The 23,093-nt window shown below is 36.8% G+C and overlaps 1 protein-coding gene across 2 annotated transcripts in view; it reads right to left on the minus strand.

Annotated features, from left to right (window-relative positions):
* FBN2 (fibrillin 2) overlaps nt 1-23,093 on the minus strand; it is a 121,216-nt gene that overhangs the window by 92,502 nt on the left and 5,621 nt on the right. For both annotated transcript variants that reach the window (XM_066181933.1, XM_066181932.1), the window contains exons 5-7: nt 21,255-21,350; nt 5,103-5,300; nt 406-531 (exon numbers count right to left, since the gene is read on the minus strand). In XM_066181933.1, the coding sequence (XP_066038030.1) occupies nt 406-531; nt 5,103-5,300; nt 21,255-21,350 (420 nt within the window). The remainder of the gene's footprint in view (nt 1-405; nt 532-5,102; nt 5,301-21,254; nt 21,351-23,093) is intronic.

The raw sequence follows: 23,093 nt of genomic DNA on the forward strand, positions 1-23,093 counted from the left end.
TCAAGACTGCCACATGTGCTTTCACTCTGTAGTCACTACGCCAAAAATGAACTGAACTGGAACAGATGTTTTAGAAAACAAAGAAAATCCTAGTAACTCAGCAGCAGTTATATGCTACTCGCACACTGAGTTTTTATCAGTAGTTCTGAATTTTCAAAGAGAATAAACACTGTTTTTTACCCACAAGAGTCAGACAGAAAAAAAAACATCTAATGCAAAATAGGAACAGCCAAGAAGAAAATATGGGATGCTGCAAAGTAGAAATAAAAAGCACAGTTCAATGATGTTATGCCTATCAAGATCAGACACTACAATTATTCAACTACTTAATAAAGTTCATTACCAAAGTGCTCTAACACTCTGCAAAACCCCTTTTTAGGTATGTTCTCCTACAGCATCACTTACCATCACATTTTTGAGTTGCCTCATTCTGTTTGTGGCCAACAGGACACTTGCATTTGTAGGAACCTACTGAATTAATACAGCTTCCTCCCTGGCAGACTCCAGGGATAGCCTGGCACTCATCAACATCTGCAAACACAAAAAAAAATACCTAAATGTCTACTTGACTTAAGATAAAAAAGTAATTTTCAGTAACTTCCTGTTGCATTTCATGAAGTTCTACTTCCATTTCAAATTGTGATGTTTTTGTTGGGTTTGTTTGGGATTTTTTTTTTTGTTCCTAGCTCTAATTTGGTTACACATAAACCACCCCATGTCTCTATATATTTTCATACAAAAACTATCCAACAGCACATTTCTACTTGGTTGGCTCCCTCAGCACCTGTACCATGAAGTTACCATCCAGGCATTTCAGGAACCTTCTGGACCTGTTTGTTCCAGCTTTGTGGTGACCCTAGGTAACATCTAGCAAGAATATGGAACTCTTTTCCAGGGGATTGACCAAAGCCCTTATAAGGTGCTGAAATCCCACCTGAGTTTGTGGATTATAAGTCTTCTTCAGTTTTTATTCCTCCTGGTGCTTGTGTTATAGACAAATCTATGGTATTCACCTTGTCCAATCACCTGCTTTTTCCATTTAAGCAAGTATAATTTCTCATAGTCCAGGAAGAAGGCAAGCACTTTTTGCAGGTTTGGGGGGGGTTTTTTGGTAACCATTGGACTTGGGTTTCAGTGTATTTGCTGAGAAGTTTGCATTTAGATCCTGAGTCCATGCTAATTTAGCCATTATAGTACCATGTCCAAAATGCAACAATTAGACTGCAAATGGATTAAGAACTTTATCAAAGGCATAGATTTTCTTTTTTCATTTTTCACTTCCCCCCCCCCCCCCCCATTAAAAACCAGTGCTTGCTGTTTGTTTACTTGGCAATCAAACATTTCATGTCTGAAGTATTTTAAGGAGTGCGGGGCTAGACTGGGTGCTCTCCAGAGATCACTTCCAACCCTAATTATTCTTGATTCAGTGAACCTTCACATGACTTTGCAACATTTTGAGAGAAGAAGGTTCCAGCAATTATTGAGACACAGCCCACCCAGCAGCTCCCTACGGAGTAAAGCATGTGGTCTTTGTCTTCTGACCCTAGGGCTTTATGTCACTTATTAACACTTAAAATTAAGTTTCCTGTGTCAGCAGATTGGTTGTTAAAAATCCACTGTGTGTCTGACAGTTTTAGAAGGTGAAGATGTCAAGGAATAGTGAGTTAATGGCAGCAGCAGCAGGCAATGAACACCTCCCAGAAACACAGAAACTTAACTAGATGTGAACTAAATTTTAAGCTCTATTGGTTCCATTAATTTCTACCAATTCTTTTACAAAGGCAAATAAATGCTGAGCTTTGCTGAAGCCTGAAGAGGCAACTCCACTGATGCATGCATCACATTTACAACATATTTAAGTGACTTACATCATATTTAAGTGTAAATAAAGCAAGCATACTCAACTTTAATCCTTGCTTAAAGATATATACATTCTAGAAGACTGATGCGCTTTTTTTTGGTCAGCATCATCTTTTGCTGAAAACCCAAGTTTGTTTTAATATTTCTTTGGTGTTTTGGGACTGAGAAAAGTCAAGAAGAACAGAAGTATTTCATTAAAAAGGCACATTTTATCAACTGCTTCCTAAATTCCTAAATAAGCAAATTGAAATGAAACCACCTTTTTTTTTTTTTTTTTTTTTTTTTTTTTTTTTTTTTAATCTTTGACAGGAAGGCTAAACCACACAGGAGTTTCAGCATTATTAATTATCCCCTTACACTTTTAAACCTCAGCCACAATAACACAGGAAACTTTTTTCCATAAACAGCAAATCTGATTAATAACTCTGTAGATACTGTTCTATGTACAAAAGTTCAATATGTTACAGATTAAATAGAATGTTTCCATGTGTTCACAGTCTAATATTTGGTAGGGGAAAAAAGATTCATGTTTTTGCAGAGTTTTCTCTGCAAATGCCTGTGGGATTTGTACAGCTAACTTTAAACATGCACCTTCCCAAAACCAAAAAGCTCAGGAAAAATAAATCCACTCAGATGTTAGACACAGATTTCAGAGAGTTTATTATTTACTATGGTAGTGACAACAATTATCCAAATTAAAAAATCTCTCTTTAATTCTGCCTGGAATATGTATGGGGAGTTTCTTTGTAACTGATCTGCCATGTGGGAACTAAAAGGTGAATTGGTAATGAATACGGAGAACTCCTGGTTCTTCCTCTGCATCCAAGAAAGCAGAAATACTGCACACAACAGAAATAATACCACACTATTTTTTTCCCTGTCTTAATGATTGTTTTCACAACTGCAGGATGTTATCCTAGACAACACTGTCAACATTTTCAGTAACTCAGACACAGTAATACCAAGTACTAGACTACAAAAAGAAATCCTCACTCTTCACTGAGAAGTTGAACCTTCATCTGTCTTCTCTCTCCTGTCCAGTTCACATCAGTGCCTTTAAACATTTAGACAGTGTATTCCTACTGCAGAACAGATTGTTTTGGACATAACCATGTCAGCAACAGAGGCAGGAAGAACTTTCCTATTTTCAAAATCCACTCAGCCATGACCACTCTTCTCTCCTTAGAGCAAAAAAATTAACTGTCTGCAGGGAAAGGGTGTAGGTGGAAAATGGGACTGCTGAGGATGAAGGGAGGAACTCACTGAACATCCAACATAGGATTTCTACCATTATGCTGCTCCTAAGGCCATGTAGCAGTAGCAATAAAGTTCATTCAAGCACAACGCTGAAGCTCCTCCTGCCTGAATTCTTGGAATGAGGGATGTCTGAACAGCTACAATTCCTGTTTAAGACATGACTGAATAGAAACTTCTAGGGGGGGAAAAAAAAAAAAGAAAAAAAGAAACACAACCAAACAATTTGAATTTTGATTGGTTTTGGTTCTCTTAGATTTTGTTAAACCTGTTTATGGTAATAATGAAGTTAACAGTACTTTTCCAATGTTCTATAAAAGAACGTTACCCACAAAACATAATTAACCCTCAAAAGGGGCTAAAGACCTATTTAAGACTGAATCATGCAAATCCTTTGCAGAGTAGGAGCAACTTCCTACTTAGGAGTTACACCTTGTCAAGTTCAGATATCTAATACATATCGAAATTACGACTCATTTTCCAATTGCAATTTTCCAATTGTTCAAACCAACTCCCAAACCTGGATATCTACTGATGCAAGCATTCCCTTCAAACATTCCAAACACCTGAAGTATGGACTGAGTGAGCCTGGTCTATCTGATACATGACAAAGGTAGTTTTACTGAATACTAAAGGGGTTAGTGTTTTTTCATTAAAAGCCTCTGTAAATCTGATGGCCTCAATAGAAAGAAAAGCACTGAAAAGCAGGACAGATCCCTCTGCTTCTAAAACCCTCAGAAAAAACATCTGGTTTCTTCTGACCTTTCTATTGAGGATGGCAGAGCACCAGGACAAGCAGCCCAGGGAGGTCTGGAGGCATTTCAACCCCACAGGGACACACTCCTGTGTCACCTGCTCTGGGTGACTCTGCCCTGGCAGGGGGTTGGACTGGATGATGTCCAGAGGCCCCTTCCAACCTCAACCATTCTGAGATTCTGTGATCTTACTTCAACAGACTCTGCACCATAACGTGGAGTTTGGAAAGGCACAAAGTGCCACATCCAGCCCCTTCCTGCATCAAAGCAGGATAGTAATTCATAACAGAGCAGACATGGTGCTACCAATCCACAGAGTTCAGGTCAGGAGGAGTTACCAGTACTCAGAGCTTAAAAGGAAATGTCTCCACCACTGGAAGGCAAAGATTCTGTGTAATAAAGAAATTCTGTCTCTCCCTTTTCCCTGAAGAAAGGTCAAGCATTTCTCATCTGTGCCTGGCCATCATCTCATAATACTGCATGCTACACCAAACTGACATAAATACAATCCAAACTTTCTATTTAGCAATTATATGTCAAAAATGTAGCAAAAATTATGGCTGTTCAAACTTCCTTTGTTTACCCATTACACAAAGAAGACTACCACATAGTTTTTATGCTCCCCAATGGAATTTAGCAACATGGTTAAATGGGTAACTTAAAACTATTTGGCACAGGGAATTTACTGCCAGAAAAAGAAAACACAATTATTGTGGGCATGGGTGCTAAAGAGCACCACTGATCTCTCACGTAATTCAAATGAAGTCCCAGAAGCTATGTCAGGGTTGGCCTGGCAGAGCAGTTTTAAGGACCCACTGTATGTGGCCAAGTCATACAATGGAGCTTGACTTGGAGATTGCAACATGCATTCCTTCTGTAGCGCATTGTTTCTGTCCCTGACACTATTATGAAAAGAGTGTCTAAAACATATTCATCACTTCAAGATGAATGGCAAAACATAAACTGCTGCACGCAGGCAAAGGCCTAGCTCTGACACAAGGAGAAACAACATCAAATATTTTTCCTAAGTATTGATTAATAATCACTTTTTCCAGGCACTTAAGCTTTGTTCTTTAGATCAAGCAGCAAAAATCTGGAGGCAGCGAAGCACACCTGGATTTTATCATAAAACACAGACCACACACAAGGAGAGCAGCAACGTTTCAAGGGTAAGGTTTTCAGGGTTATTGTCAGAGGTGAGAGGTGTGACACAGACTTTCAGCCAGAGCTCACCTTGGCAGGCCCCAGTGCGGATATTTGGGATGAAGCCACGGCGGCAAGGCTGGGGCTGGGCAGGACACATCTCACAGGGGTGGCCCCAGGCCCACCCCACGGTGGCACAGCACAGGGACTTGGTGCACACAATCCCCGTCAGCTGGCCCTGGCACATCTGCTTGTTCACCTGCGTGAAACACGGGCCTGTCCTGTAATCTAGGGGAAAAAAGTAAAGTTCACTGTATTATACAAGGCACTGTACTAGTAGCTATAGAAGGAATTTTTTTTTAATCCAGTAGATACCCATATGAGGAAAAGTCCATGGAAATTTAAGCTAAATCACTGCTTACAGAAGTTGCATGACACCTTCCACCAAAGGTAATGATTCTCTTGAGGTCATTGTTCAATTTATTTCTTTCAAAAAGATACAACTAAATGAAAAGCAGAGGGACACAAAACTGCTCTTGAGCATTGACAAGGTATGCAATAAAATTCACAGTAAGCAAAAGAATTTTACAAACAAACAAGCAAACAAATAGAAGGTCAGATTAAGCAAACAAGGACTGGAAACTGATTTTCTTGCTCCCAAGCTACTTCATGGTGATTTATGGGAGGGAGCTACAGACCACAGCAGCCACACGTTTTCACTCCACACTGATCAAGATCCATGCCAGAGTGTCACAGAATCATCATTCCTGCTGGAATGCCTGTTGCAAAGTAGTGCTACCTACAGAGAACTAATTGGCAAACCACCACTTATTTTCAAAAGAAAACCACGAGACAATACAACCAGTCCAAGCTGCATGCAGTACACTGAACAAAATATAGACACTTCATGAAAATATACTTATGATAGAATTCCTGTGATTAGTTAGTTCATTAACACTGAACCTGTATGAAGAGATTTTCTTTTTTATGTTATGAGTCAACACAAACCGGGATGAACAATTCTGAAATTCTACTGAAATTCTCTAGGAGTAAGTAAGAAACAGCTTGTTGCTCTAAGCCAGATTTCATATCCTTATGGAAAATCTTAAAAAAAGTGAGAGGTGAAAAAAAGAAAGAAATGCAAAGCTTCTACTCAGACTCAGTCACACAAAAGAAGGCAGAACAGTGGGGTTATGGCTGCTCCAGCTGCTGTTCCATCCTCTTCTTTTTTTTCTACCAAAAACAGGCTCCAATACCAGTATCTGGATAACACGCTATCTTCCACACAATTTCATTAGGGTACAGCTGGGATAACAACCAAGATGCAAGTGGGACCACCCTTGCTTTCTGTAACTTGATACTTTCACCCTGAAAAAATAAGAGCTTTGACATCTTTGGAAAGCAAAAAAAAGGTCTTTCCAGTGAGATACTACACTAAGCTTCCTGGGCTCTTAAAATGAAGCTCAAACAGAAATGTAAATTCTGCTCCCTCCCTTTGGTAAGGGTCACTCAGGTATCAGTCCAGGAAAGACTTCAGCAGTTATTTATACACACTGGTAGTAAATTTCAGCTGGGCTTTTCACTTTAAATAAAGTAACACAAGTACAGAAATGCCTGATGATAAAAGAAGATTAAAAGATCTTAAATATTCAGTAAGGCCTGTGAACTTTAATATTTCTTGATTATCAGTACAAAATAGTCTTCAAAGTTATACTCTGAGATTCCCCTGTGACCATCAAGCCACAAAAATGGCACTTCTAGTAAAATAAATACAATATAAAAGAAAATCCTGTCCTTGCTCCACAAACTCAGATAGAGTTCAGTTCTCCATGGGTGAATGCCCTCTACAGCAAAATCAAATAATGACTTACTACATATCTTCAAATTCCCAAAACTTGCATTCAGCAGGTCTGACAATCATTACATCACAGCTCACTTAGCAATTCCTATTCAGGAAATGAGTAGTTCTGCTGGACAGAACTGTATTTTTACAGCAGCAATTCTCCAAGATATAACTTTTTGTAGGACCAATATTTGAATACCATGAAGGAACCACACTAGGAGTAGAAATTCAAACCATGTATTTATCTGTTTAATGGCTGGTGACACACAGGAGTATCCTGGACGAAGATGTTCTGCATTAAGAAGCTTAGAATTCAATCTGAGGAAATCAAATTTAAAACTCAGACTAGAGTTGTGAATTGGATCTGAAATCCACTACCTTCCCATAAGACACAAAATAATTGTGTGTAAATTCTGTCAAAACTAGCAGTGAAAAGTTCAGTTTAGCATGTGTTTTCAATAGAAAGATTAGAGAATACAACCAGACACTAAAGTATGTTTGTTCAAGAAAATATGAATGAGTCAGGTACAGGAAGGAGTGATACCAATACACCTATTGCTTACTATATCCTATTAAATAGAAATACATACTCTGGAAACCACCTACGCATAGGTGCTTAAACGTGCCTTAATAAACAGAAAATTCATTAATCTAATGTTCAGATTCTGTAACCAAGCAAATTTTATCAGCATAAGCCTGCAGCAAGGTATCTATTCAGAAATATGCTTTATAATAACATTAGTATTTTAGGATATTGCTGTAATTTGATATATTATTCATAAAAAGTGCACCCATTTTAAAAATCTTTACTAGCTCAGTTTATCCACCACAAAGCCCAAAGGGAAAGATACCGATTAAAGGCTGCTCTTCTATACTACAAGGAAAATACAAGATTTTAAAATACAAAGTGAAGGCAAGCATGTTTGGGTCAGTGGTAAAGTTCAGCTGTTTACCCAAAGATCTGCAGTCACAAAGCAAATTTTACATGTGGGAAGAAAATGCAATAAAAATAGATGCTATACTGAAGAGACTTTGTAGCTTCAAATGAAACTGTGGAGTTGTTTCATGCAGCCAGTCAGATTATATTATTATAATGGTTGATCAGACTTCAAAAACTCCCACTTATGAATCAATCATCTTTCCCATGTGGGTTTGTCTTATTCTTAGGTGTTTCTTCATTTGTTCCTCTGCCAACACTGCCAATGGAATAATTTTGCCAGAAAGAACATATGTTGAACATAAGTTATGAATCATTTTTTACTCTAGAAGGGGTAACTGCTTTGGTGAAAGAAAGTGATCTTCAGCATATGTGTTGCACAGTTTTGTTTTGCAACTTCAGAAAATGATATTCAATATGCACAGTGACCTGAAGAATGACAACCTTTATCAACAGTTCAAACTGTTAATACAATTAAATTTAATGAGGAGTACGTTTTTCCTAGTATCAAGGAAAAAAATCAAACCACGGACTTCAATACTTAACTATGTCACAACATTTCTATTCTGTCATAGAAGTGTTTATTTTGTATTCTCAATTGGGACTATTCAACTATTATGGTTCTTGGGATTTATTCCATTAATTCCTTTTCAAAATTCTGATTCTACCTGTAATTAAAAAAGTCTAGTTCACAAGAGCCTGAGACAAGGAGTCGCAATGTTGACATTTCTAGTCTTGGTTCAGTATCCATCTATTTTAGTTTTCTTCCTGTTCCTCTGACCAAACAAATGATTCAGATGAAGGTGTAAAAAAACCTGCTGTAAACAGATATGGAATAGTCTGTCTGCCACATGTCCTTTGTGTCTAACATCCACTAGCTAAAAACCCAAAACATAATGTTTAACATGCCAAATACCACCTACTGTTGCTCAGGAGAAAACATTAAAATATTTTGGTACACATGTAAGGATCCAGTTTCTAACTGAATTTTGTCACAACTCCTGCCCTTAAAATTTTCACCTATTCCTAGGTAAAATGAAAAAGTGAGGCATGAAGAAAGTAAAAAGGTAACCACACGTGTTGGAACGTCCATTTCAAGCTATCTGGGAGATTATTAAAATTTGAGTTTACTTTGTGGGAAAGCACAGACTGAAATTTTAGATGAAAGCTTCCAATATCAAAATACTGTTCCTGCGAGAAATCCAGCAAGGGTGCAGTGACAGTCTCCTGCACTCAGCCTGCAGAAGGGAAAAGCACATTGTCACAAATACTGTATTTCAGGTTTGTGAGCACTAGGAAGATTTAGCAGGAAGGAACAGTAAAGTATCCTCCTTGGTTTTTATTTTAAAAACTCAAAAATACAGAACCATAACTAAATAAGGAAACAATACATCTGGAAACAAGCATTTTTAACTACAATCTACTTAGAAGAGTGATATTTCTATCACTAAAAACAAAATACTGAAAATATTTAGGAAGTTCATCAGTATGAATCACGAGTGAGTAAAGGAAGGTGTCTGAGATAGGCCTTCACAGCTCCTGTCAATTAAAGAACAAGACCTAGTATTTCATTAATGTGTTTCACTTCCTGACAAAGTAAATTTGCCTTTCACTGGACTTTTTACAGAACCCCAGGCCCTAAGGAAGATTTAGGAAATATTAAGGAATAGATGAGAAAATAAGCCTCATCACCTCACTTGCAGACTCAAGTAGAGGAAATAGGTTATTAATTCTATTATTATCATTATTATTTCAAAAATCCATTTCATACAGCAGCATTATTAAATAAACAACCTGCATGGGACCTGAATGCTGGAAAGAAGTAAATGCTGACAGCATTATCAGGAACTTCACTCTCTTCTAAAAGAAAAGTCAGGACAGTGGGTGAAGGCCCAAGAGACTGCACTCTTTGTCAGGGAACCTTCAGAGTAGAGACATTAAGTCTGTACTGGCAAAGACCTGAGATTAAATTCACTTTGCTATAACTAACTCCAACAAGAAACAAGATGGAGAAACAACTGTCTTTATTAAACGTCAGATACTTTGCAAATTTCCTCATAATTTCAGCTAACACTCCAGACATCTGAAATTCTTTTTGACTGCTAGTTGCAGAACCTGCTTGTTGATAACCAAAGAGGTTTTTCAACTGAACTCTCAGAATTTTTCCCTTTGCAACGTGACATCTTCATATTTTGCTAAATGTTAGTGTATTCAAGCTCCATCTTCCTGCAAGGGGAAATTCAATGGTATTCCAAGGATTCCTACCATGGGACCATGAGGACTGAAGAGTGAGGCGTGCACAGTTCTCCCACTGATTCTGGATAAATTACAGCATTGCCCAGACCTTCCAAAGAAAGGGAGATTAGGGTTTTCCTTAAAAACTTTTTGTGCGAGTATGAAAGGGTTGGCAATGCTCATAACTGTCCTTGGGTTCAGAGCACAAATCTGAAATTTATGCATATGTAAATATTATTCTTCTTACTCAATTCCAACATCTGCAGGTCATAAGTCAGAGTAATGTAAAAAGCTATTTCAACATTTTAAAAGTACATATGCTTATTAAATGTTATCTGAAATTTATCTTCCTTCAATATTTTGATCAACCTTATATGAAAATTTGGGGGGGTTTTTCACAGTAAATGCTTAGCTGCCAAGACAGAGTACACAATAAGGAACATATCAAAGGTAACAAGAAGGTAGATAAATTGTACTTGATATAAATAAAAACAAAATTTTTCAAAGGTGACATCCACAAAGTTATAAAAAAAAGACTGCTGGCTGGAAATGAACAATGAGTCTCTTGGAATATGAAAGGGAGTTGGCAATGCTATTAATTTCGCTTGGAAAAAATAATCTGTGGGCAGTACTACTATCTAGACTGAGGAGTTCTTATAAACCTGAATAGTAAAATCAAAGCCTCCTTTCCTTGACTTTTTCTAAGGAATTTGTGTGTAAAGTCCTTAACTGAATATTTAATAGCATCACATTTATCATTAATATAAATGATCACAAAAGTCTTTCAAAAATTTAAAATTGCTGGTAACTTGAAGCCAGGACACATCCCCAGCAGGTTCTTTGGTCATTACCAGAAATGATGACTTCTACAAAGTTTATTTTCATGTGTAATAGAGAAGAAGAGTAGCTTAGTGGAAAATGGTTTTGAACATTGATGTTAAATACATCGTGAAAGTTTGGATGCTTTTATACAGCTTTCATTTTCAGTTTGAATTTTATTATTGAAATTTACTGTTCTAGTGGTCCCACATGACCTTTTTTGACCAGCTCCTGTGATGCAAAACTGCCTGTCACATAAACTCCTGTGACTGACTGGGTAACTTGACAACACACACTTGACAGCTGAAAAGAAGTGGAGGGCAGCTGTAAAACAAAGTAGGAAAAGCCAGAGGTTCAGTGCAGGAATCTGTGTGGGCTTAGTAGCTTTTAGCAAGATTCCAGGTTCCACCAGTATTTCTGTCACATCCATTCTAAGGACATTGACATCTTCTGGCTGGAACAGCAGCAGCAGCAGCTCTTTTCCAAAAGCAACAATTCCATGGTTCACACAGAAATTTTTATACAATTGGTATTATGACAATTTTAGGAGATAAAGTTTTAGTGTAGTACTAACTGCAGATCTTAAAACTCTTATTAATTAAAAGGCAATTAATTCTTACACACCTAAGTGAATGGGGGGGAATGGCAAAGCAGCAGATAAACAACAATACTTCTGAAATAAAATGCAATTTTGTATAATCAATCTGAACACTAAAGAAAATGCTTCTAATACTTCAGGACACAAAACATTTTGAAAAGTGTACATGCACACACACAAAAAAGCACAGAATTAAAGAAACATGAAAATGCTTAGCTTTTGTCATTTCTGGAATTCAGCACCTTCTAGAATTCAAGTATTTCATTAAAATCTTCTTGGAACAAAATGTTGCCACTTGTATCTGAAGTATCATATACACTGACTGATAGAAAATTTCAAGCACAGAAAAAAAGCTGGGAGAGAAGTATTCCTGAATTTTGGTTCCTGCAAGATGTCCAATTTTGGTTTGGTTGGAGCTCCTCGTAAAAGTATGTATTTCCTTATGCTTCCACAGGGCCTGCTATTATATAAATATTATTATACTTATATATTATAATAATTATATTACTATAATAATAATTATATAATTATTATATAAAGACGGCACCTGAGTTGGCATGAATGAAATCCCAACACTGAGCACACAATCTGACACACAATGAAATACGAATCATCAGTCTGCAGGAAGTTACAGCCTGAATCACCCCTAGGCAAAGTGTACATGGAGACAAAAAAGGAAAATAATCTTTTCTTGGTTTTTACAAGATTCAGCAGTTTATAACTACTACCCTAATAAGATTTTTGCACATCTTTGCTGTACCATATCTAGAGCAGTGAAGGAACTCCTTCATGTTGCCTGCTGCTCCTTCCTCTCGTGTTTCTCCTTCAAAAATATCTTACTCATCAAAACTTGGATGGTGGAAAACCAGACAGATACACATTAAGCTCTTAATTCTTTCACATCCCAGGAATCTCTTACCCAATGCCTTACTCTATGCATGCAAAAATATGCTACTTTTCTTACCCATAAGATATAAACTTCAATTACACTGTCCACAGGCTTTTGGTTCCCTGCTCCATGAAGTCAGTGCTACTCAGTTCAACATCAAAGGAACAAATCCCAGAATCAGTGAAGAGGAAGACTTAAAATTTTAAGATAGGACACCCTTTTAAGAGTATTGCTAAACAGTACAGCAATAGGGCAGAGTGTACAGGGCACAGTGTAGATTCCCATACTCCACCCTCACCCTCCCACCCTGGAGTTGTGTCATTCCCCACAGCAAAAGCCAAGGCTTTCAGAATGCACCCATACTCACAAAACAAGGAGGGAAACTATTTCGTAACCAACTCCTGTGTAAATTAGAAAGACATGGAAAAAGGCAAAAGGCCTTCTCAGTAGACCAGAAACTCCAATAAAACCACAGAGACTGGAGCTGAATGCAATCTCATTAATTATTAACCGAAGTAGGAAAAACAACTGTTTCACACAGTACCCTTAGAAAAAAAAAATTATATACATCTATTTAAACAGCAAGAAACATTTCCTCAGATGAGTATCTAGGGTGCTGTGATAATTTCAGTTCACAGTAAACTAAAAACCCAGCCTGCTACTATTTAATAGCATTCTGCCTGCATAGAGACAAAAACATTTTCTGTTCTTGAGATCTTTTGCCTGTGTTCAGCAAAACCACAAGGCTTTAGAAATTTACCTCTTGGGCTTATACAAGATTTTCAGGAAGACATTATAAAGCTGAGTATCTTTTAACAACCAAAATATAGGAAAGAAGATAACTTGTAAATCCTCTCAATACAGAAGTAATTTAATCCTGTTTCTCATATAGCAACATATTAGCCTGAGGTGGAATAAGAAAGTTTACTTCTTGCACACCATGACTTTTCAACCCAGGATGCAACATGCTCTTGACCGGCTTCAGTAAACTTCCTCTGAAAATACCAGTATTACTCTTTTCCATATACATTTTATTATAGCAACTATAGCTTTTAAGATACTGCATAATTAACGCTTATTGATGCCTTAAGCTTTAGCTTTCATATTTACAGATTCTGTGCTGCCTACGGATGCAGTTCTGAGCCTTATATTAAGTACAAGTAAGATCTCTTCACAGAGTAGGTAGACAAAACAAATCCTTTTCCTGCTGAGCACCAAGGACAACTTCCTGCCCAACAGAATAAACAACGGTGGACAGAAGAGAGAAAACAAGAGGGATGAGACCTCACAACCTGAAGCTGTAATTGGACAATTAAATCCCAACATGCAAATGGACCAAAACTTATAAAAATGTAAGATCTTGTGACCAGTCAGCCATTTTTGTGACTCTTCGTAGTTGACCCTGGGTGTAGCCCTGGCCAGGTTCCTGTCCTGCCTAAGGTGGATCCTGAAGGCCTTTCAGTAAATACCTACTTTATTCTCTAGCTCTGTCCAGTCTCTGTTTCTAGTCATTGTTCCAAGGCATCATATGAAGACAGATATGACTGAAAATTTAAAGCAGATCCAATTTACAGAATTTTAAGCCTTAACATCTAATTCACTGCAAGGGAGCTCGAAGCGTAACAGACATAATGAAAAATATGAGGTTGTGAAAAGAACACAGGAGGAGAAAATACAAAAAAGAAAATTACTTCCAAATATCTGCCATCTATCCAACCTTCAACCACAGAGTCACACAGAGTTTTGGGTTCTTCACACATCCTCCTGGCTCAACACTGAGACAGTTTTATATAAGAAACTCCTTTCTTACTACTCAAAACAAGTCTAAGATGAATGACTATATCCTTTGAGAAAAAAGTAAGCAAAACCAGGAAAAAATCTTCTCATTTCTTATTTTTCAAACTCAGGGTTTCACGAACAACTGTTCAGGTGCTACTGAATAATATGTACTTTCCATCCTCTATTTCTTGGTCCACCACTGCAATAATCAAAGAAACATCCAAACCCCTTCTTTCACCCTCAAATCTAACATGGAACCTCTGTGTGCTCAGAACATAAACTCAAGGTAAAACAACAATTTCAGACATTCATTACCATTACAGAAATTAACTTCCAAGGTTCCGGAGTTTCCCAAATAATCTCTCAAGCCTCCTTTACACAATACTTTAGAGGAAATTTGTCTAATTTGTTCTAATACATTTTACAGTCACAAAAACTGAATAAATTGAGTCTTTCGCCCTTTTTCCAGCACTTCAAAAACTGTGTTCTTTAGCTTATTTCTGCCCTTTCCAATTTTGCCTAGAACACCTATATAAGCAAGGTGTGATATAAGCAATATCTAACATTAGCACTTGCTGAGTTTGACAGAAAGTTCTCCTGTTCACGTGAATATTTAAGAGGTTTGTGCATTTTCGTTGTTAAAGACACTCCCTATGATCAAGTGTCTCAATTTTTTCTGATCTCTAACTTTCCTAAATATTCTAAATTACATCAAGATTTTTTTTTTCCTGGATGCCTTAGAAACGAATTAGCTTAATAAAATCTGTAACTTTTTTTACTTTTCAGAGGAAATTATCTTTTCTTCTGAAGCTCTAACAAAGCCATCAAGGCCTTGCTCAGCTTTTATCAACAGCACAGTATCTTCTCTCTCTCTCCAGGTAATTAAAAAAAAAGAAAATGACACTTTAATGCATCTGACAAAGGGCAAAATTTTCACTGAGGAAGGGAAAAGATAAAACTAGACAGAATTTTTCAAAGGCATCATCTTCCCTCTCCTCTGCAACATGTTTCTCACTCACTCATGATTTTGCTTCACTCTTCTGTATTATCAGACCCTTGTTTCAATTTTCATTGAACAATCTCTAGATGCAGAGCATAAGCTAGTCTAAGTCCTACCTAACCCAGTAAAAACACAGTATTTTATGCTTTCCTATACTTGTTCCTCCTGTAGGTAAGAGCATAAAAACTACTTTTCAAGTGCAGATTTTAAAAATTAGATACATGAAGAAAATATGTATGTTGGCTGTAAGTATATGGTGTAACAGTTCTGGTAGCTCGCTCTTTCTTTCTTTTCACAGTTTAGGGCAGCACAGTTACAGAGCTTCCCTATTAGATGATTTAAACCAATGAAATATTACCTGCGCCTGAGCTGCACTCTGGTGAAAACTCTCGAGCCCTAGGAAGAGGTCATTCAAATCCGTATTTTCATTTTACTTCTGTAGACCTACTATAAAGGCACAAAAGCTCTGCTTTTAATTCTTATACAAAGTACAACAACCCCACTTCCGTAACACTTTGGTACTTGCCTGTCCTGTGCTTGAACAAACTGAGAAGTTCTGAAGATTTCAAGTGCTTCAAAAGCAGCGAAGCCGCTGCATTGAAGGGTTTTTCCCTTTTTCTTTTGCTGGTGCCAAACAAAGAGTCATTCAAATACTGGGGCTTAATTAAAAACTAAAAGAAGGGTGTAAGAGAAGGACATTAACTGGGATCACAATACTTTCTTCAGCACTACTGCAACCAGCATGATCAGCATCACCCATGTCATTTTTAAAACTGCTAAATGTTAAGTCTTTTGCAGACCTAGAAGGGAGGGATTTTCCAATGCCAGCTAACAATAAGCAAACACATACTCTGTAGGCACTTCACAGGATTTTAATGCTTTAGGAGGATATTTGCCTTTGAAAACCATGTTTTTGGAGATAATGATGGATAATAAAAGCAGGGAATGAAGTGCCAGAGCCCTGTAGCACCACTAGGTATTGATATATGAGAGCAGGAAAGCAGCTTCTTGAATCTGCTCTGCTGTAATCCATTGAGGGATGATGTGGGCCTGTATCTACAGGTCAGAACCTGCAGCAGAAAAAGGAGCTTGGTGAGAAGGGACTGCACTTAAATGTGTTATTAACACCTGATGACACCTCTAACCTCAAAAAAAAAAACCAAACCCAAAACATCTAACAGGTTCTTCCAAAACAGATAATCTCATCTACTGCCCGGAATCAGGTACTTACCTCTCAGATAAAGCTTTGTCTCTGCTGCAGGTATTTGCAATGGTTATCGAGAATCTCCAAGAGAAATAGAAGCATGGTTTTTTAGTCTAAACTGAAGCTTCTTTTGTTTAAAAAAAAAAAAAAAAAAAAAAAAAAAAAAAAAAAAAAAGGCTTTCTAACAAAAAATTAAAGAGATAAAAGCAGGCAAGAATGGTGAAAGCTGCAAATCTTAGGAACATTCACATTCTATAGTTTTAAACTACTGCTGAATTTTTTTTAGCTAATTTTATTAAACAGAACTTCATTTATTTTACTTAAATTAGACTTTAAGTTGATGATTTAACACTTGTATTTCCCTTAGTGACCATGAACATCCCCTGTGAACTGGGCCATGTAGTTTTGAGCATGCTACAGTAAACTAATTACTTTTTTCTTCACTCAACAGGCCTTGCACAACTCCTTTATGAACCTGCCGAAAATTACCCAAGACTACATGCTCCACTTTCCAAAGGCTAAAATTGGACTGAAGAAGAATTAAATTAATGTTTGGCAGGTCAGTCTTTAATTTACTATACACTGAAAGAAAAGAAGCAGGAAGACTGTAAAAATCCTCTATTCTGGGCCAGGATGATAGCAACCATTAATAAAGAAAAACAAAAACAAAACAAAACAAAAAAACCCCAAACAAACAAACAAAAAAACCCAACTCCACAGCAAAATTAAAAAGCTACCTTCCCAAGACTCCCACAAAAAGAGAAGAGCTTGCTGATCAAAAAAACATTTTTGCCATTAAGCAAAAATGGCACTGCCAGCATCAAGAGATAGGAAAAGCTGTGTAAAGCTAAGATTAAATACCTGTCAAAAGAAGTAGTTTCTTAAAGAATTACATTTTCTGTTGCTTCATTTAGACTTGATCTCCGTCACTTAAGCACACACAAGCATCTTCAGCAATGCTACAGACTAAATATATACTATATTTCTTATTTATAATAAAATTGTGTTTTATTATAGAGAAGTATTTTATTATAAAGAAGTATTGACTCGTATACAAATCTGTGTCAGTTTGCTATGCTAGCTTAATTAAAATCATATGCATTATCCCCAGACATCTTCATAATCTCTGTGCTTACGGCTGCTTCACTATATGTCCACTTCAGTTCTGTATTACTCCTTTACTCTCTTGCCTCAGTTACTGCACACTAACAGCACTTTAACTGAGGATGCTTTCTGCTCTGTTGCACCTGTTTCTCTGTGCTGTTGATAAGCTTTTCCATACACTGCCCAGCTTGAAGAAAAACTTTTTATCTTATGTTATATTCATAGAATTTTAGTCTCCCAGAATGTTTTAGGTTGGAAGGGACCTTAAAGATCATTTTGTCCCAGCCCCTGCCATAGGCAGGGACACCTTCCATTGTCCCAGGCTGCTCCAGCCTCAGTGTCCAACTTGGCCTTGGTCACTGCCAGGGATCCAGGGGCAGACACAGCTTCTCTGGGCACCCTGTGCCAGGGTCTCCCCACCCTCCCAGGGAACAATTCCTTCCCAATATGCCATCCATCCCTGCCCTCTGGCACTGGGAAGCCATTCCCCATGTCCTAACCCTACCTGCCCTTATAAAAAATCCCTCCCCAGATCTGTTTTAGGCCCCCTTCAGCTATTGGAAAGCTGCTATCCAAATACTGTATTTTCTTATTTTTTCCAGTTTCTTACCTGTCAAAGTCTGATAGCTTTATCTGAAATTCTCTTCCTCTCCAAAAGGATGCTCTCCCCAAGCCACACGTTTCTACTCACTCCAAACCCTTTCGCTTCCCATTTAATACAGAGTAAATGAGAACTGTTCATCCTCCCTCTATATGGCATTAAGGCTAACTTACACCAGTGACAACATTTGCCTTTCTCACTTCTTCCCTTTACCCTATGATAAAGAAGGAAGAAAACATCCTTGCTGTTCCACAGATTCATATCTCTAAAGATTGTCAATTTTAAAAAACGCACCGACTGTGAGCATTGACACAACTATCATTTACAGCGTTCAGAAACCAAAGGAACTGGTTATGTTGGGAAAAAAAATGTCCTTTATACGTACACCTGAGAATGAGGTCTCTTATTCTGTTGCTCTTTTTTCTATTCTTATTACTGGGAAAAGTCAACTGCAGAAATTTTAACATCTTTCTTTTCTCCTTTAAAAATTCCACACAAAAAACTTGGATCTTGTGCGCTTACAAATCAAAGACAAGCAGCTGACCAAAGACCAGATTTAACAAGAAATGTAAGAGGTCAATGTAAATATCAGAAAAAGCAGGAGCTCCCAAACAGGCTTTTCTCTCTTTTTAACCCAGGAAAAAGCCTCAAGTTAAATACTCCAACTGACATGCCAGTCAACAGCTACTGCTCAGCCTCCAGACATTAGTCTGCTCAGAGCCCAGATCGCTGAAAAACCAGCCACATTTTATTATACAGCTTAGGCTGGGAGGTCAAGCTGAAGGAAGAAACCTACATATGTTCTGTATTAGAAAGAAAATACCTAATTTTAAAGAACTTAATTTACAGAAGCATAAAATGTGTGCATTTAAAACACAATGATGTAATAAAAATTACAAAACAACATCTCTTATAACTTTGATGTGATTTTCAAGGGAAGTTCACATATCCTTCAACTATTACATTTTACTTAAAGAGTTATGAACTGCTGCTAAATTCAATTTAAAATTAAATAACTGAGACACTTCGTGCTGTAAAATATTACAGGCAACTATGGCAATCCACAGATGAAGAAATCACTATATTCTGCTATTTACTGGCAAGCGTAAACTATTATATTAAAAGCATAAATTACAAATTACAGTTGAACTAAATAGGTATTTAAAGCATCTTTTACAGTATTTTCACGTACTCCACCTCTGTTAAGCATAAATAGATACTTTTATAGTTATTATCAAGACATACAACAGGAGTCATTTTTCTTTAATTGAATAATAGTAAAATACGTTAGTAAATTAGTAACTTCTTTATATGAATAAGACAAGGTCTATGCAACACCAAGATTAGGTGTTGCCAAATTTTGCTAAAATTTTATTTAGCCCTGTCAAAGCTGTAAAAGCATATTAGATTAGATATATTACATAGTTATTATATATCCAGTTATGTATGTTAGATACAGGCTATATTTTATTGACAATGATAGAAGAAAATTTGTCTTACTACCTCCAATTTCAAGCAATAAAATGTAAACCTTTTATTGAAATAACTCAATTTTCAAATATCCATATAAGGCAGCTGAACCCTTGCACAACAGGAGCATTCTACACAAAATTGAAAATCTAGGACTTTCAGGGACAGCTGGGAAACACGTATGCCAAAACATTGATGTTTAAATTCCTTTATAGGGCTTGAATTCTGCAACTAAAGATTTAACAAGGAATGCTAAGAAAGCAAACCTAAACCCTTTCATCATCACAAAAGTTAAGTTGCAACACCTATGTATAGTAGAATCTTTTAAGCTTTGAAGGTCCAATTATTTAAAGTATAAATATCATTATCGAAAACTCTGAGCTACCGTCACAGCTGGAGTCTGTCATATGCCTTAACATGATTCCACAGCCCTGAATGCAGTCAGAGAATAGAAGCAGATCTTAACTAGGAATGGTTTCTTTTATCTGGGACAAAAAGCAACCTTACCAAGTTGTCAGGCAATAAATAAAAAACATGTCTGAATGCAATCAAATAAATTAAAAAAAAAAAAGAAATAATTTTAAATATTGCAATTCTATCATGCCATAGTTCAGCCAGAACTATAATCCATCTTAAATATAGACCAGACTGCAGAATTTGCAATATTAACATCCATCAGAAGTAAGGCTCAAACTATAAATTACCCTAACCTTGTCCAATCCCTTGAAAATCCATTCTAAACAGAGACACTTGGTAGTCTCTCATTTTAGACAGGTATACATTCTGCACAGAAATATCGCTGAATGGCTATAAAACGGCTGTAAGTATTAATAAGTTTTTAACAAAATACTACCTATTTCTCAGCTAACCCAACTATGTAAGATTTGAATCCTTGTGCTTGCTTAAGAAGCAGCAACTACAGGAAATGGGGTAAATAGAAAACCGTAAATCAGATTTTAAGAATGAAAACAAAAACAAGCTAGAGACAAACAAACTGATCCTTTACATTCCTCTCATGCCTGTTATACCTAGTTGGTATATAAAACAGCCTGGAATAGCAAATAGAAACTCCTGCTTTTTCAGTGTTTGGGTTTTTAGTTCCTTTACCTCCATGGAAATTATTTCCATTTCACAGTTAAATGCTAAAACAAAAGTTAAAAACATAAGAAAGGAGCAAGATACTTCTCCCAATTTATACACATTTCTGAGCATTTTACAGCTGAGTTTGAAACAGGGAATTCCACAGGACTCTCTTCAGAAGCCATCTCTGAGATGCATTCCGGAGTAGGAGTGAGTTTAGGAACTGATCCCGTACTATGGCAATTGGTTCTTTTTTCAATCCTTCTGTGACTTACACCTAATAAACCAGAGCAAATTACTTCCCAAGTTCCTCTTATGAAAGAGATATTATAGAGAAAAAAAAAAATCCTTCAGTTATCTAGACTTACATAATCTTAACATCATCACCAATTTTCCTGGATTGTTATTTCACGTAGCAAAGAACAAAAGACATCTATCTTTTAACTATTATATGAACAAAATATGCAGCCTAAATGACCTGAAATTCCTACCAATCAGGCTTTATACTTGTGAATTTTTCATGTGTCTGCCAAACTAAAAAAAAAGGAAGACGCTTTCTAAAATTACAAATAATAAGTGGTTTACAGAAAGTTTACCAGCTGAAAATACACAGCATAAAACATGTACACACAGCGTTTTTTGTATACAACTACTCATAGTTTCCTTCCTTAAATTTCTCTTACCTCTTTGGCACTGAGGGCCAGTGAAACCGTAGACACAAGCACAGCGACTGGGTCCAACACATCGTCCTCCATTCTGACAGCCTCTCTCACAGACAGCTTCAATTAACAAGACAAAAAGTTTAATAATGTCATGGCAATGATATCTCCAAGATTAACATATGCATCATTTTAAGAATATTCATTTCTCTCCCACTGCTCTAAGTCTTTCTAAGCCTAAAGATGGAGCTGATCTCCGTCCTACCACCTCCACCAGCAATGGCTGTGCAAACCAAATTCCATTAGCACCTGCAGATGCTAACTGCAACCAGCTGCTCAACACAGACTAATAGCAGATGTTCAACTTCAGTGTATTTTAATCAGCTGTGCACTTTAGTCACTCATAAGATTTACTATATAAGAACTTATTATCCGTCACTGAAATTAGCTATCCATCAAACCTCAACTATTTTGAGAGGGGTTTTGGGCATATTAATTTGTGTTGCTCAGTCACAAGAGGAAAAACCTTTCAAGAAGAGAAATGAGTCCAAGAGACAGATAATCATCTTTCAGAGCTGATGATGCTGGAAGAAGGAGTGAAGTTTAGAGGCAAGGGAGAATTATTACTCACTTAACTTATCGTTTTAAGTACCTGGAAAAACTGTGTTTCTTAAAATATCCCAACAAAGAAAAAAAATTGTGGTGAGGGAGGAAGCTGGGTGGGGTGAAAGGGTTATAAAACAACAGTACACATTTAGATGAAGAAGATATTTCACTGTTACGGGACTTGAGAGCACCCACTCATACTCTTTACCAATGGTCTGAATGAAGAACAAAACTTCTTGCCAGACCGCTGAATTTTCTCAGTTCAAAAGGAAGAAGTTTCTTCAGAGAGAGTAAAAAACCCACGATTAAAAGAGTGCCTTAACTAACTCATTTTAGCTATTTTCTGACTCGTTGCTTCAGGTCATTGCTTCAAAATTGTCCAAAATTAGCACATGTTCCAAATCAAAACATTTCAGCTTATAGGACAGTCGCAAAAATTTTAGAATTTTATGCTATTAATATTTTGTGTTAAATAAAAACTACAAAAAGTTATTTAACAACTTTAAAATTTGGGTCTAAAAATCATTAGGCTGCCTTCCTAAATCTATCTCCTCAGTCTGATGTGGCATTTTTAACACAGTTGAATATCCAGGGCAAAAGAACTTCAGAAGCCTAGAGAAGGTAATAATTTCAAACTGAAAAAAGGTACACATGACTCCCGTATCATAGTGGAGAGCATAAAATATACTGTTGTGTGGAAATGTGATAAAGCGTTACTTCTTACCAAAAGCCACCAAACAGAATTACCTTTTCCTGAAAATGCACACATAAAATGAAGATATTTTGCTGCCTTTGCCACACTACTGAATTAATGGACTATGACACTTCAGCAAATTAACTTCATTATATACTATTAAATTTTTCTAAATAGAAATAAAAGCACACTTACATTTTTTAAGACTGTCTGGAAGACACATATTCATAATCCTGCTTGAAATTTTAACTACCTTATACACTGAAACCAGTCTCCAGAGTTTGTTTAGATGTTCTGGATTGCTTCAGGGTCACCACTTGAAAATTAAATCATCTTTTCATTTATTCACTGGAAATTTGCCTCATCTGAGAGCATTCAGGTGTTGACCCAATATTTTAACAAAAGCAGGAAGGGACCAGCAGCCCTAAATACAAAATTTCACTGTGGCTACGACCACAGTTTAGGGTTACAACTATTTGTTAAAATTTAGGGAGTTTTATCCAGTTAAAGCAAGAACCAAGACTGTTCTCCAGCATTTATAAAAAAGACTAGGGCAAAAAAAA

This window comes from Chamaea fasciata, unplaced genomic scaffold (assembly GCF_029207755.1).
Source record: "Chamaea fasciata isolate MVZ Bird 193981 ecotype frontalis unplaced genomic scaffold, bChaFas1.0.hap1 SCAF_4, whole genome shotgun sequence".
NCBI classification, from domain to species: Eukaryota; Metazoa; Chordata; class Aves; order Passeriformes; family Sylviidae; genus Chamaea; species Chamaea fasciata.